This window comes from Salvelinus namaycush, unplaced genomic scaffold, assembly GCF_016432855.1.
Source record: "Salvelinus namaycush isolate Seneca unplaced genomic scaffold, SaNama_1.0 Scaffold199, whole genome shotgun sequence".
NCBI lineage: Eukaryota > Metazoa > Chordata > Actinopteri > Salmoniformes > Salmonidae > Salvelinus > Salvelinus namaycush.
Genome location: NW_024058774.1, coordinates 271,979 through 287,387, shown reverse-complemented (window position 1 = coordinate 287,387; position 15,409 = coordinate 271,979). Strand labels below are relative to the sequence as shown.

The following is a 15,409-nucleotide window of genomic DNA, read 5'->3' as shown; positions in this document are numbered from 1 at the left end:
CCCAGCTGAGGTTCCATGGTTGTACCCAGCTGAGTTTCCATGGTTGTACCCAGCTGAGGTTCCATGGTTGTACCCAGCTGAGGTTCCATGGTTGCACCCAGCTGAGTTTCCATGGTTGCACCCAGTTGAGGTTCCATGGTTGCACCCAGTTGAGGTTCCATGGTTGCACCCAGCTGAGTTTCCATGGTTGTACCCAGCTGAGTTTCCATGGTTGTACCCAGCTGAGTTTCCATGGTTATACCCAGCTGAGGTTCCATGGTTGTACCCAGCTGAGGTTCCATGGTTGTACCCAGCTGAGGTTCCATGGTTGTACCCAGCTGAGGTTCCATGGTTGCACCCAGCTGAGTTTCCATGGTTGCACCCAGTTGAGGTTCCATGGTTGCACCCAGTTGAGGTTCCATGGTTGCACCCAGTTGAGGTTCCATGGTTGCACCCAGCTGAGTTTCCATGGTTGTACCCAGCTGAGGTTCCATGGTTGTACCCAGCTGAGGTTCCATGGTTGTACCCAGCTGAGGTTCCATGGTTGTACCCAGCTGAGGTTCCATGGTTGTACCCAGCTGAGGTTCCATGGTTGTACCCAGCTGAGTTTCCATGGTTGTACCCAGCTGAGTTTCCATGGTTGTACCCAGCTGAGTTTCCATGGTTGTACCCAGCTGAGTTTCCATGGTTGTACCCAGCTGAGGTTCCATGGTTGCACCCAGCTGAGTTTCCATGGTTGCACTCAGCTGAGGTTCCATGGTTGTACTCAGCTGAGTTTCCATGGTTGTACCCAGCTGAGTTTCCATGGTTGTACCCAGCTGAGGTTCCATGGTTGTACCCAGCTGAGTTTCCATGGTTGCACCCAGCTGAGGTTCCATGGTTGTACCCAGCTGAGTTTCCATGGTTGTACCCAGCTGAGGTTCCATGGTTGTACCCAGCTGAGGTTCCATGGTTGCACCCAGCTGAGGTTCCATGGTTGTACCCAGCTGAGTTTCCATGGTTGCACCCAGTTGAGGTTCCATGGTTGCACCCAGCTGAGGTTCCATGGTTGTACCCAGCTGAGTTTCCATGGTTGTACCCAGCTGAGTTTCCATGGTTGTACCCAGCTGAGGTTCCATGGTACCCAGCTGAGGTTCCATGGTTGTACCCAGCTGAGGTTCCATGGTTGTACCCAGCTGAGTTTCCATGGTTGTACCCAGCTGAGGTTCCATGGTTGTACCCAGCTGAGGTTCCATGGTTGTACCCAGCTGAGTTTCCATGGTTGTACCCAGCTGAGTTTCCATGGTTGTACCCAGCTGAGGTTCCATGGTACCCAGCTGAGGTTCCATGGTTGTACCCAGCTGAGGTTCCATGGTACCCAGTTGAGGTTCCATGGTTGTACCCAGCTGAGGTTCCATGGTTGTACCCAGCTGAGTTTCCATGGTTGTACCCAGCTGAGTTTCCATGGTTGTACCCAGCTGAGATTCCATGGTTGTACCCAGCTGAGGTTCCATGGTTGTATCCAGCTGAGTTTCCATGGTTGTACCCAGCTGAGGTTTCATGGTACCCAGTTGAGGTTCCATGGTTGTACCCAGCTGAGGTTCCATGGTTGTACCCAGCTGAGTTTCCATGGTTGTACCCAGCTGAGGTTCCATGGTTGTACCCAGCTGAGTTTCCATGGTTGCACCCAGCTGAGGTTCCATGGTTGTACCCAGCTGAGGTTCCATGGTTGTACCCAGCTGAGGTTCCATGGTTGCACCCAGCTGAGGTTCCATGGTTGCACCCAGCTGAGGTTCCATGGTTGCACCCAGCTGAGTTTCCATGGTTGCACCCAGTTGAGGTTCCATGGTTGCACCCAGCTGAGGTTCCATGGTTGTACCCAGCTGAGTTTCCATGGTTGTACCCAGCTGAGTTTCCATGGTTGTACCCAGCTGAGTTTCCATGGTTGTACCCAGCTGAGGTTCCATGGTTGTACCCAGCTGAGTTTCCATGGTTGTACCCAGCTGAGTTTCCATGGTTGTACCCAGCTGAGGTTCCATGGTACCCAGCTGAGGTTCCATGGTTGTACCCAGCTGAGGTTCCATGGTACCCAGTTGAGGTTCCATGGTTGTACCCAGCTGAGGTTCCATGGTTGTACCCAGCTGAGTTTCCATGGTTGTACCCAGCTGAGTTTCCATGGTTGTACCCAGCTGAGGTTCCATAGTTGTACCCAGCTGAGTTTCCATGGTTGTACCCAGCTGAGGTTCCATGGTTGTACCCAGCTGAGGTTCCATGGTTGTACCCAGCTGAGTTTCCATGGTTGTACCCAGCTGAGTTTCCATGGTTGTACCCAGCTGAGGTTCCATGGTTGTACCCAGCTGAGTTTCCATGGTTGTACCCAGCTGAGGTTCCATGGTTGTACCCAGCTGAGTTTCCATATTCATATTTTACCCAGGAATTGTTTGTGTTTGCATCCCAAATGCCACCATATTCCCTATATAGTGCACTACTTTAGACCAGAGCCCTATGGCACCCTATTCCCTATATAGTGCACTATATAGGGACCATAACGCATTGCACTATGTAGGGAATAGGGTGCCATAGGGCCCTGGTCTAAAGTAGTGCACTATGTAGGGGATAGGGTGGCATTTGGGGATGCACACATTGTGTCTGAATTAAACGTTCCTACATGCAATAAGAACAATGACCACAGATTCATCTTGAAGAATGTTCTCTCTCTCGGTCTCTCACTTTGTCTCTGTCTCTCTCTCTCTCAATTCAATTCAATTCAAAATGGCTTTATTGACACGGGAAACATATGTTAACATTGCCGAAGCAAGTGAAATAGATAATAAACAGAAGGGAAATAAACAATAAAAATTAACAGTAAACATTACACTCACAGAAGTTCCAAAAGAATAAAGACATTTCAAATATCATAGTATGTATATATACAGTGTTGTAACGATGTACAAACGGTTAAAGTACAAAAGGGAAAATAAATAAACGTAAATATGGGTGGTATTTACAATGGTGTTTGTTGTTCACTGGTTGCCCTTTTCTTCTGGCAACAGGTCACAGATCTTGCTGCTGTGACGGCACACTTTGGTATTTCACCCGGTAGATATGGGAGTTTATAAAAATGTGATTTGTTTTCAAATTGGGTCTGTCTAATCTGAGTGAAATATGTGTCTCTAATATGGTCATACATTGGGCAGGAGGTTAGGAAGTGCAGCTCAGTTTCCACCTCATTTTGTGTGCAGTGTGCACATAGCCTGTCTTCTCTTGAGAGCCAGGTCTGCCAACGGCGGCCTTTCTCAATAGCAAGGCTATGCTCACTGAGTCTGTACATAGTCACAGTGGTCAGGTATTCTGCCACTGTGTACTCTCTGTTTAGGGCCAAATAACATTCTAGTCTGCTCAGTTTTTTTGTTAATTCTTTCCAATGTGTCAAGTAATTATATTTTTTGCTTTCTCATGATTATGTAGGGTTTTTGTGTGTATCTCTCTCTGTGTGTGTGTGTGTGTCTCTCACTCAGACCAATGTCGTGGCACCCATGTTGGCTCAGACTAGAGAACCAAGTGAAAATCTGTTGGACGCCACTTAGAGAACAGATGGTAGAGGCTGGGTGACCTCTGCTACTGACGCACGCACACAACAAGCCCCTCATATAGAAACGATGCACCACAGAATGAACAGTTATTTATACAGTACATATCTCAATGGGATAAACACTGAATGAATAGTAATTTATAAAGTACATACGTACATAAAATTAGCAAAAAAAGAAACGGCTCTTTTTCAGGACCCTGTCTTTCAAAGATAATTCGTAAAAATCCAAATAACTCCACAGACCTTCATTGTAAAAGGTTTAAACACTGTTTCCCATGCTTGTTCAATGAACAATAAACAATTAAATGAACATGCACCTGTGGAACGGTCGTTAAGACACTAACAGCTTACAGACGGTAGGCAATTAAGGTCACAGTTATGAAAACTTAGGACACTAAAGAGGCCTTTCTACTGACTCTGAAAAACACCAAAAGAAAATGCCCAGGGTCCCTGCTCATCTGCGTGAATTTGCCTTAGGCATGAGGACTGCAGATGTGGCCAGGGCAACAAATTGCAACGTCCGTACTGTGAGACGCCTAAGACAGCGCTACAGGGAGACAGGACGGACAGCTGATCGTCCTCGCAGTGGCAGACCACGTGTAACAACACCTGCACAGGATCGGTACATCCGAACATCACACCTGCGGGACAGGTACAGGATGGCAACAACAACTGCCCGAGTTACACCAGGAACGCACAATCCCTCCATCAGTGCTCAGACTGTCCGCAATAGGCTGAGAGAAGCTGGACTGAGGGCTTGTAGGCCTGTTGTAGGCCTGTTGTAAGGCAAAGCCGTCATCAAGGCAAAGGATGGCTACTTTGAAGAATATAAAATATATTTTGATTTGTTTAACTTCTTAGCGCTAGGGGTCAGATTTTTTTTTTAATAACGTACCCAACGTAAACAGACATTTTCTCTGGCCCAGATCGTAGAATATGCATATAATTTACAGATTAGGATAGAAAACACTCCAAAGTTTCCAAAACTGTCAAAATATTGTCTAACAATGCAAGCGAAACCCTGAGAAAATGTAACCCGGAAGTGATATTTAAAATAAATAAAAAACTGTGTTTCCTGGCCCGTCTAACCTCCATTTAAAGGGGTATCAACCAGATTCCTTTTCCAATGGCTTCCTCAGGCTGTGACCAGGCTTTAGACATAGTTTCAGGCTTTTATTTTGAAAAATGAGCGACATTTTTCAAAAGTAGTCAAGTGTCCTCTGAATATTTCCTGCGCGCGACAGAGGGGCTCACCATTTTCCGTTTCTCTCTTACAGAATAGGTTATGGTCCGTTTGAAATATTATTGATTAAGTTTGTTAAAAACAACCTGATGATTGATTATAAAAAACATTTGACATGTTTCTACGAATTAATAATTTACGGATACTTTTTTGGAATTTGTCGAACGGAACACGGCTTTTGTTTTCTCAACATAATGCGCAACCCAAATGGCGTTTTTTTTGTGATTTATCGATTTATCGAACAAAAAGAAGATTTGTTGTGTAACTGGGAGTCTCGTGAGTGGAAACATCCGAAGATTATCAAAGGTAAGCGATTAATTTTATTGCTTTTATGACTTTCGGGACCAAGCTAATATAAGGCTAACTGTTGTAGCATTGAAAGCTACACTCACAAAAGCTTGGATTTTCTTTCGCTGTAAAATATATTTTCAAAATCTGACACGATAGGTGGATTAACAACAAGCTAAGCTGTGTTTTGGTATATTTCACTTGTGATTGCATGATCAAATCAAATCAAATTTTATTTGTCACATACACATGGTTATCTACCTACAGATTTTACCCCCCCCCCCCAATAAATAATACAGAAGAATAAACAACATCATTCATCCACCATGACATTTCTGCTACCAGAAGAGCGTGTGTGTGTGTGTGTGTGTGTGTGTGTGTGTGTAGGGATTGCATTGGGCAGATGGAGAATCATTCAGTCAATAGGAAAACATGAATCTAACTGGACATATGCATCTATCTGCTGTCCGGGAAAATATACAAATTGTTACTCATTCTCACAAACACAGGACAATGCACAGGACTATAGACAGGAATATAGACAGGACTATAGACAGGAATATAGACAGGACTATAGACAGGACTATAGACAGGATTATAGACAGGACTATAGACAGGACTATAGACAGGACTATAGACATGACTATAGACAGGACTATAGACAGGACTATAGACAGGACTATAGACAGGATTATAGACAGGACTATAGACAGGACTATAGACAGGACTATAGACAGGATTATAGACAGGATTATAGACAGGACTATAGACAGGACTATAGACAGGACTATAGACAGGACTATAGACAGGATTATAGACAGGACTATAGACAGGACTATAGACAGGACTATAGACAGGATTATAGACAGGACTATAGACATGACTATAGACAGGACTATAGACAGGACTATAGACAGGACTATAGACAGGACTATAGACAGGATTATAGACAGGACTATAGACAGGACTATAGACAGGATTATAGACAGGACTATAGACAGGATTATAGACAGGACTATAGACAGGACTATAGACAGGATTATAGACAGGACTATAGACAGGACTATAGACAGGACTATAGACAGGATTATAGACAGGATTATAGACAGGACTATAGACAGGATTATAGACAGGATTATAGACAGGACTATAGACAGGACTATAGACAGGATTATAGACAGGATTATAGACAGGACTATAGACAGGACTATAGACAGGACTATAGACAGGATTATAGACAGGACTATAGACAGGACTATAGACAGGATTATAGACAGGACTATAGACAGGACTATAGACAGGACTATAGACAGGACTATAGACAGGATTATAGACAGGATTATAGACAGGACTATAGACAGGACTATAGACAGGATTATAGACAGGACTATAGACAGGACTATAGACAGGACTATAGACAGGATTATAGACAGGACTATAGACAGGATTATAGACAGGACTATAGACAGGACTATAGACAGGACTATAGACAGGATTATAGACAGGACTATAGACAGGATTATAGACAGGACTATAGACAGGACTATAGACAGGATTATAGACAGGACTATAGACAGGATTATAGACAGGACTATAGACAGGACTATAGACAGGACTATAGACAGGATTATAGACAGGATTATAGACAGGACTATAGACAGGACTATAGACAGGATTATAGACAGGACTATAGACAGGATTATAGACAGGATTATAGACAGGACTATAGACAGGACTATAGACAGGACTATAGACAGGATTATAGACAGGACTATAGACAGGATTATAGACAGGACTATAGACAGGATTATAGACAGGATTATAGACAGGACTATAGACAGGATTATAGACAGGACTATAGACAGGATTATAGACAGGACTATAGACAGGACTATAGACAGGATTATAGACAGGACTATAGACAGGACTATAGACAGGATTATAGACAGGACTATAGACAGGATTATAGACAGGATTATAGACAGGACTATAGACAGGACTATAGACAGGATTATAGACAGGACTATAGACAGGAATATAGACATGGTTATAGACAGGACTGAAGACAGGATTATAGACAGGATTATAGACAGGACTATAGACAGGACTATAGACAGGACTATAGACAGGACTATAGACAGGAATATAGACAGGACTATAGACAGGAATATAGACATGGTTATAGACAGGAATATAGACAGGATTATAGACAGGACTGAAGACAGGATTATAGACAGGACTATAGACAGGACTATAGACAGGACTATAGACAGGACTGAAGACAGGATTATAGACAGGACTATAGACAGGACTATAGACAGGACTATAGACAGGACTATAGACAGGATTATAGACAGGATTATAGACAGGACTATAGACAGGACTATAGACAGGATTATAGACAGGGTTATAGACATGGTTATAGACAGGACTATAGACAGGACTATAGACAGGACTATAGACAGGACTATAGACAGGATTATAGACAGGACTATAGACAGGACTATAGACAGGACTATAGACAGGACTATAGACAGGACTATAGACAGGATTATAGACAGGACTATAGACAGGAATATAGACAGGATTATAGACAGGACTATAGACAGGACTATAGACAGGATTATAGACAGGATTATAGACAGGACTATAGACAGGAGTATAAACCCCCCCCCCCCATTGAAGAAGGTCACTATGTCCAGTATGGAGATGGCAATGTACACGCGTGTGTGTGTGTGTGTGTGTGTGTGTGTGTGTGTGTCTGTGCGCGTGTGTGTGTGTGTTCCTACCTGTGCTATCCTCGTAGACCACTGTTAGGCTCTTCCACTTGAAGAAGGTCACTATGTCCAGTATGGCTCTGGAGATTGCAGTGTATTCTGGGTAGAGATTGATGTAAAATGTGTCTCTGTTGTCCACTGACGGGTGTTTCCAGCGCGTCTGGATGTGGGGGACCTTAGTCGGGACGAACAATACAATTTAAAATGTTTTATTGTATTCTCATTTCTATTTCTTCCCCTACCTCATAATGTTGTAAACACAACTTATAGATGTTGGTCGGGATAATCTGTAACAATCAAAAACATCGGTATAACAAGTACGTCTGTAAAAACATCGGTATAATAAGTACATCTGTAAAAACAACGGTATAATAAGTACGTCTGTAAAAACATCGGTATAATAAGTACGTCTGTAAAAACACCAGTATAATAAGTACATATGTAAAAACATCGGTATAATAAGTACGTCTGTAAAAACACCAGTATAATAAGTACGTCTGTAAAAACACCGGTATAATAAGTATATGAATGTAAAAACACCAGTATAATAAGTACATATGTAAAAACATCGGTATAATAAGTACATCTGTAAAAACATCGGTATAATAAGTACATATGTAAAAACACCAGTATAATAAGTATATGAATGTAAAAACACTGGTATAATAAGTACATCTGTAAAAACACCGGTATAATAAGTACGTCTGTAAAAACACCGGTATAATAAGTACATCTGTAAAAACACCAGTATAATAAGTACGTCTGTAAAAACACCAGTATAATAAGTACATATGTAAAAACACCAGTATAATAAGTACGTCTGTAAAAACACCAGTATAATAAGTATATGAATGTAAAAACACCGGTATAATAAGTACATATGTAAAAACACCGGTATAATAAGTACGTCTGTAAAAACACCAGTATAATAAGTACGTCTGTAAAAACACCAGTATAATAAGTACTTCTGTAAAAACACCAGTATAATAAGTACGTCTGTAAAAACACCAGTATAATAAGTACGTCTGTAAAAACATCGGTATAATAAGTACATATGTAAAAACACCAGTATAATAAGTATATGAATGTAAAAACATCGGTATAATAAGTACATCTGTAAAAACACCAGTATAATAAGTACATCTGTAAAAACATCGGTATAATAAGTACGTCTGTAAAAACATCGGTATAATAAGTACGTCTGTAAAAACACCAGTATAATAAGTACATCTGTAAAAACATCGGTATAATAACTACATCTGTAAAAACACCAGTATAATAAGTACGTCTGTAAAAACACCGGTATAATAAGTACGTCTGTAAAAACATCGGTATAATAAGTACATATGTAAAAACACCAGTATAATAAGTATATGAATGTAAAAACATCGGTATAATAAGTACGTCTGTAAAAACACCAGTATAATAAGTACGTCTGTAAAAACATCGGTATAATAAGTACATCTGTAAAAACACCAGTATAATAAGTACATCTGTAAAAACATCGGTATAATAAGTACATCTGTAAAAACATCGGTATAATAAGTACGTCTGTAAAAACATCGGTATAATAAGTACATATGTAAAAACATCGGTATAATAAGTACATCTGTAAAAACATCGGTATAATAAGTACGTCTGTAAAAACATCGGTATAATAAGTACATCTGTAAAAACACCGGTATAATAAGTACATCTGTAAAAACACCGGTATAATAAGTACGTCTGTAAAAACACCGGTATAATAAGTACGTCTGTAAAAACACCGGTATAATAAGTACGTCTGTAAAAACACCAGTATAATAAGTACGTCTGTAAAAACACCGGTATAATAAGTACATCTGTAAAAACACCAGTATAATAAGTACGTCTGTAAAAACACCGGTATAATAAGTACGTCTGTAAAAACATCGGTATAATAAGTACGTCTGTAAAAACATCGGTATAATAAGTACGTCTGTAAAAACACCGGTATAATAAGTACGTCTGTAAAAACACCGGTATAATAAGTACGTCTGTAAAAACACCGGTATAATAAGTACGTCTGTAAAAACACCGGTATAATAAGTACGTCTGTAAAAACACCGGTATAATAAGTACATCTGTAAAAACACCGGTATAATAAGTACGTCTGTAAAAACACCGGTATAATAAGTACGTCTGTAAAAACACCGGTATAATAAGTACATCTGTAAAAACACCAGTATAATAAGTACATCTGTAAAAACACCAGTATAATAAGTACGTCTGTAAAAACACCGGTATAATAAGTACGTCTGTAAAAACATCGGTATAATAAGTACGTCTGTAAAAACATCGGTATAATAAGTATATGAATGTAAAAACACCAGTATAATAAGTACGTCTGTAAAAACACCGGTATAATAAGTACGTCTGTAAAAACACCAGTATAATAAGTACGTCTGTAAAAACACAGGTATAATAAGTACATCTGTAAAAACATCGGTATAATAAGTAGGTCTGTAAAAACATCGGTATAATAAGTACGTCTGTAAAAACACCAGTATAATAAGTACATCTGTAAAAACATCGGTATAATAAGTATATGAATGTAAAAACACCAGTATAATAAGTACGTCTGTAAAAACATCGGTATAATAAGTACGTCTGTAAAAACACCGGTATAATAAGTACGTCTGTAAAAACATCGGTATAATAAGTACGTCTGTAAAAACATCGGTATAATAAGTACGTCTGTAAAAACACCGGTATAATAAGTACATCTGTAAAAACACCAGTATAATAAGTATATGAATGTAAAAACACCAGTATAATAAGTACATCTGTAAAAACACCGGTATAATAAGTACATCTGTAAAAACACCAGTATAATAAGTACGTCTGTAAAAACATCGGTATAATAAGTACGTCTGTAAAAAACATCGGTATAATAAGTATATGAATGTAAAAACACCAGTATAATAAGTACGTCTGTAAAAACATCGGTATAATAAGTATATGAATGTAAAAACATCGGTATAATAAGTACGTCTGTAAAAACATCGGTATAATAAGTACGTCTGTAAAAACATCGGTATAATAAGTACATATGTAAAAACACCAGTATAATAAGTACATCTGTAAAAACATCGGTATAATAAGTACGTCTGTAAAAACACCAGTATAATAAGTACGTCTGTAAAAACACCAGTATAATAAGTACATCTGTAAAAACATCGGTATAATAAGTACATATGTAAAAACACCAGTATAATAAGTATATGAATGTAAAAACACCAGTATAATAAGTACATCTGTAAAAACATCGGTATAATAAGTACATATGTAAAAACACCAGTATAATAAGTATATGAATGTAAAAACATCGGTATAATAAGTACGTCTGTAAAAACATCGGTATAATAAGTACGTCTGTAAAAACACCAGTATAATAAGTATATGAATGTAAATAAAATCAAATTTATTTATATAGCCCTTCTTACATCAGCTGATATCTCAAAGTGCTGTACAGAAACCCAGCCTAAAACCCCAAACAGCAAGCAATGCAGGTGTAGAAGCACGTAAAAACAGCATGTAAAAACATCAGTATAATAAGTACATCTGTAAAAACATCAGTTTAATAAGTATATGAATGTAAATGTGATGTAATGTGATGTTCTCTCACCTCCAGGGCGTTACAGATGGACTGGACAGCACTGACTGAGGAGCTGTGGGACGGACCAAACACTGCAGATACACCCAGAGCCAACTGGTCACACACTGGGGAGAGGAGATGGGAGTGGGGTGAGGAGGGGAGGGGGGTGAGGGGAGGAGAGGAGTGGGGTGAGGGGAGGAGAGGAGGAGAATGAGGAGAGGAGAGGAGAGGGGGAGGAGAGGTGAGGGGGGAGGGGGGAGGGGATGAGAGGAGTGGGGTGAGGCGGGAGGAAAGGAGGAGAATGAGGAGAAGAGAGGGGGAGGGAGGGGATGAGAGGAGTGGGGTGAGGGGAGGTGGGAGGAAAGGAGGAGAATGAGGAGAAGAGAGGGGGAGGAGAGGTGAGGGGATGAGAGGAGTGGGGAGAGAGGAGAAGAGAGGAGGTGATGGGAGGGAAGGAAAGGAGAGGGGAGGAAAGGAGAGGGGAGGGAAAGGAGAGGGGAGGGGAGGAAAGGAGAGGGAAGGAGAGGAGAGGGGAAGAAAGGAGAGGGAAGGAAAGGAGAGGAGAGGGAAGGAAGGAAAGGAGAGGGAAGGAAGGAAAGTAGAGGGGAGGAAGGAAAGGAGAGGGAAGGAAGGAAAGGAGAGGGAAGGAAGGAAAGGAGAGGGAAGGAAGGAAAGGAGAGGGAAGGAAGGAAAGGAGAGGGAAGGAAGGAAAGGAGAGGGAAGGAAGGAAAGTAGAGGGAAGGAAGGAAAGTAGAGGGAAGGAAGGAAAGGAGAGGGAAGGAAGGAAAGGAGAGGGAAGGAGAGGGGATGAAAAAGAAAAAAGAGAAAATAAAGACAAAGCAGTGGTGGTTTTGGGCGCATTTAGAATTGGCTGAATATTAATCTGCTGTACAACTATTGCATCCCCCCCGGTGTTACCTCTCCTGGAGCCCTCGAAGCTGTCGAAGAGGTTGATCCTCTGGATGTCGTAGGTCAGAGTGGTGTTGGGCATTAAGGTCCGGTTCCTGTTGATGTTGCTCACTGCAAACTTAAAGGCCAACTCCTCTACACTCACCAACTCACTCTCACGAGTCTCAAAGATACCACCTGGAGGGAGAAAATGAAGGAGAAGGGGAGAGAGGGGAGAAGGGGAGAGGGGGGTGAAGGGGAGAGGGAGAGAGAGGGGGAGAGAGGGGAGAAGGGGAGAGAGGGGAGAGGGAGAGAGGGGAGAAGGGGAGAAGGGGAGAGGAAGAGAGGGGAGAGGGAGAGAGGGGGGAGATGGCGGTAGAGGGAAAAAGAGAGATAGTGAAATAGTTCACCCGTAATAAATAAATACATAGAAACAAAGCCATCACTTGAGTTAGAGATTTAAAAAATAAATAACAGAGGGAAGAAAAGAAGAAGGTAAAGAGAGAAAAATGAACTGATGAGAAGGAATGAACAAATTAGCAGGGGATGGAGACAGTTAATTATGCAACGAAGCCAGAAAGCAATTATTTCGTTATTTGTGAAAAACCAGTTGGAAACAAAACATGCCTTATCTAATGAATTATGGTTTATGAATAATGGTTTATGAATAATGGTTTATGTAAAATACATGCCTATGTCCCAAATTATTCCCTATAGTGCACGACCTTCGACCAGAGCCCTATGGGAAAAGTAGTGCACGACCTTCGACCAGAGCCCTATGGGAAAAGTAGTGCACTACCTTCGACCAGAGCCCTATGGGAAAAGTAGTGCACTACCTCCGACCAGAGCCCTATGGGAAAAGTAGTGCACTACCTTCGACCAGAGCCCTATGGGAAAAGTAGTGCACTACCTTCGACCAGAGCCCTATGGGAAAAGTAGTGCACTACCTTCGACCAGAGCCCTATGAGAAAAGTAGTGCACTACCTTCGACCAGAGCCCTATGGGAAAAGTAGTGCACTACCTTCGACCAGAGCCCTATGGGAAAAGTAGTGCACTACCTTCGACCAGAGCCCTATGGGAAAAGTAGTGCACTACCTCTGACCAGAGCCCTATGGGAAATGTAGTGCACTACCTTCGACCAGAGCCCTATGGGAAAAGTAGTGCACTACCTCTGATCAGAGCCCTATGGGAAATGTAGTGCACTACCTAGGGAATAGGGTGCTTTTTTGGGATGCAGATTGGTTTATGTAAAATGCATGGCTTTGTGCAATGGGTGATTATTTTACCATGTTATTAATGAATGGTTAGATTCAACAGCAAACCTGACCCAGTCACAGGAGGAAAAGTACATTGAGAATGGAATGATTTCGCTACATGATCTACAATACTTTATCTACAATACATTATCTACAATACATTATCTACAATACATGATCTACAATACTTTATCTACAATACATGATATATAATACATGATCTACAATATATTATCTACAATACATGATCTATAATACATGATCTACAATACTTTATCTACAATACATGATCTACAATACTTTATCTACAATACTTTATCTACAATACTTTATCTACAATACATTATCTACAATACATGATCTACAATACTTTATCTACAATACTTTATCTACAATACTTTATCTACAATACTTTATCTACAATACATGATCTACAATACTTTATCTACAATACATTATCTACAATACATGATCTACAATACTTTATCTACAATACTTTATCTACAATACATTATCTATAATACATGATCTACAATACTTTATCTACAATACTTTATCTACAATACATGATATATAATACATGATCTACAATATATTATCTACAATACATGATCTATAATACATGATCTACAATATATTATCTACAATACATGATCTATAATACATGATCTACAATACATTATCTACAATACATGATCTACAATACATGATCTACAATACATTATCTACAATACATGATCTACAATACATTATCTACAATACATGATCTACAATACTTTATCTACAATACTTTATCTACAATACATTATCTACAATACTTTATCTACAATACATTATCTACAATACATTATCTACAATACATTATCGGAGCACATTTAACAACCATGATTTAATACAGTGCAACCTGATTCTATCATGTTCCTGTAAAACTGATCCACCTTCTCTATTCTCTATATAGTGCATTACTTTACTTTGACCAGGGCCCTATGGAGAGAGAGAGGGGGATGGAGGGAGGAAGATATGGAGGGAGAGATGGATGGAGGGATGAGGTTCAACGAGAATGAGGGAGGAAGAGCTGGAGAGAGGGAGAGATAGAGGGAGGAAGGAAGGAGGGATGAGATGGAGGGAGGGATGAGGGCAGAAGGAAGGGAGAGATGGAGGGAGGGAGGAATTAGGGAGAATGAGAGAGATGGAGGGATGGAGAGATGGAAGGAGGGAGAGATGGAGGCAGGGAGAGATGGAGGCAGGGAGAGATGGAGGCAGGAAGAGATGGAGGCAGGGAGAGATGGAGGCAGGGAGAGATGGAGGCAGGGAGAGATGGAGGCAGGGAGAGATGGAGGCAGGGAGAGATGGAAGCAGGGAGAGATGGAAGTAAGGAGAGGGAAGCAGGGAGAGATGGAAGTAAGGAGAGGGAAGCAGGGAGAGATGGAAGCAGGGAGAGATGGAGGCAGGGAGAGATGGGGGCAGGGAGAGATGGAGGCAGGGAGAGATGGAGGCAGGGAGAGATGGAGGCAGGGAGAGATGGAAGCAGGGAGAGATGGAAGTAAGGAGAGGGAAGCAGGGAGAGATGGAAGCAGGGAGAGATGGAGGCAGGGAGAGATGGAGGCAGGGAGAGATGGAGGCAGGGAGAGATGGAGGCAGGGAGAGATGGAGGCAGGGAGAGATGGAGGCAGGGAGAGATGGAAGCAGGGAGAGATGGAAGTAAGGAGAGATGGAAGCAGGGAGAGATGGAAGTAAGGAGAGATGGAAGCAGGGAGAGATGGAAGTAAGGAGATGGTCGTTGTATAGAAT

General features: G+C 41.1%; 1 protein-coding gene across 1 annotated transcript in view; it reads right to left on the bottom strand.

Annotated features, from left to right (window-relative positions):
• LOC120037936 (glutamate receptor ionotropic, kainate 1-like) overlaps positions 1 to 15,409 on the bottom strand; it is a 38,617-nt gene that overhangs the window by 13,913 nt on the left and 9,295 nt on the right. The window contains exons 2-4 of the mRNA XM_038983894.1: positions 12,393 to 12,560; positions 11,505 to 11,599; positions 7,871 to 8,033 (exon numbers count right to left, since the gene is read on the bottom strand). Of these exons, the coding sequence (XP_038839822.1) occupies positions 7,871 to 8,033; positions 11,505 to 11,599; positions 12,393 to 12,560 (426 nt within the window). The remainder of the gene's footprint in view (positions 1 to 7,870; positions 8,034 to 11,504; positions 11,600 to 12,392; positions 12,561 to 15,409) is intronic.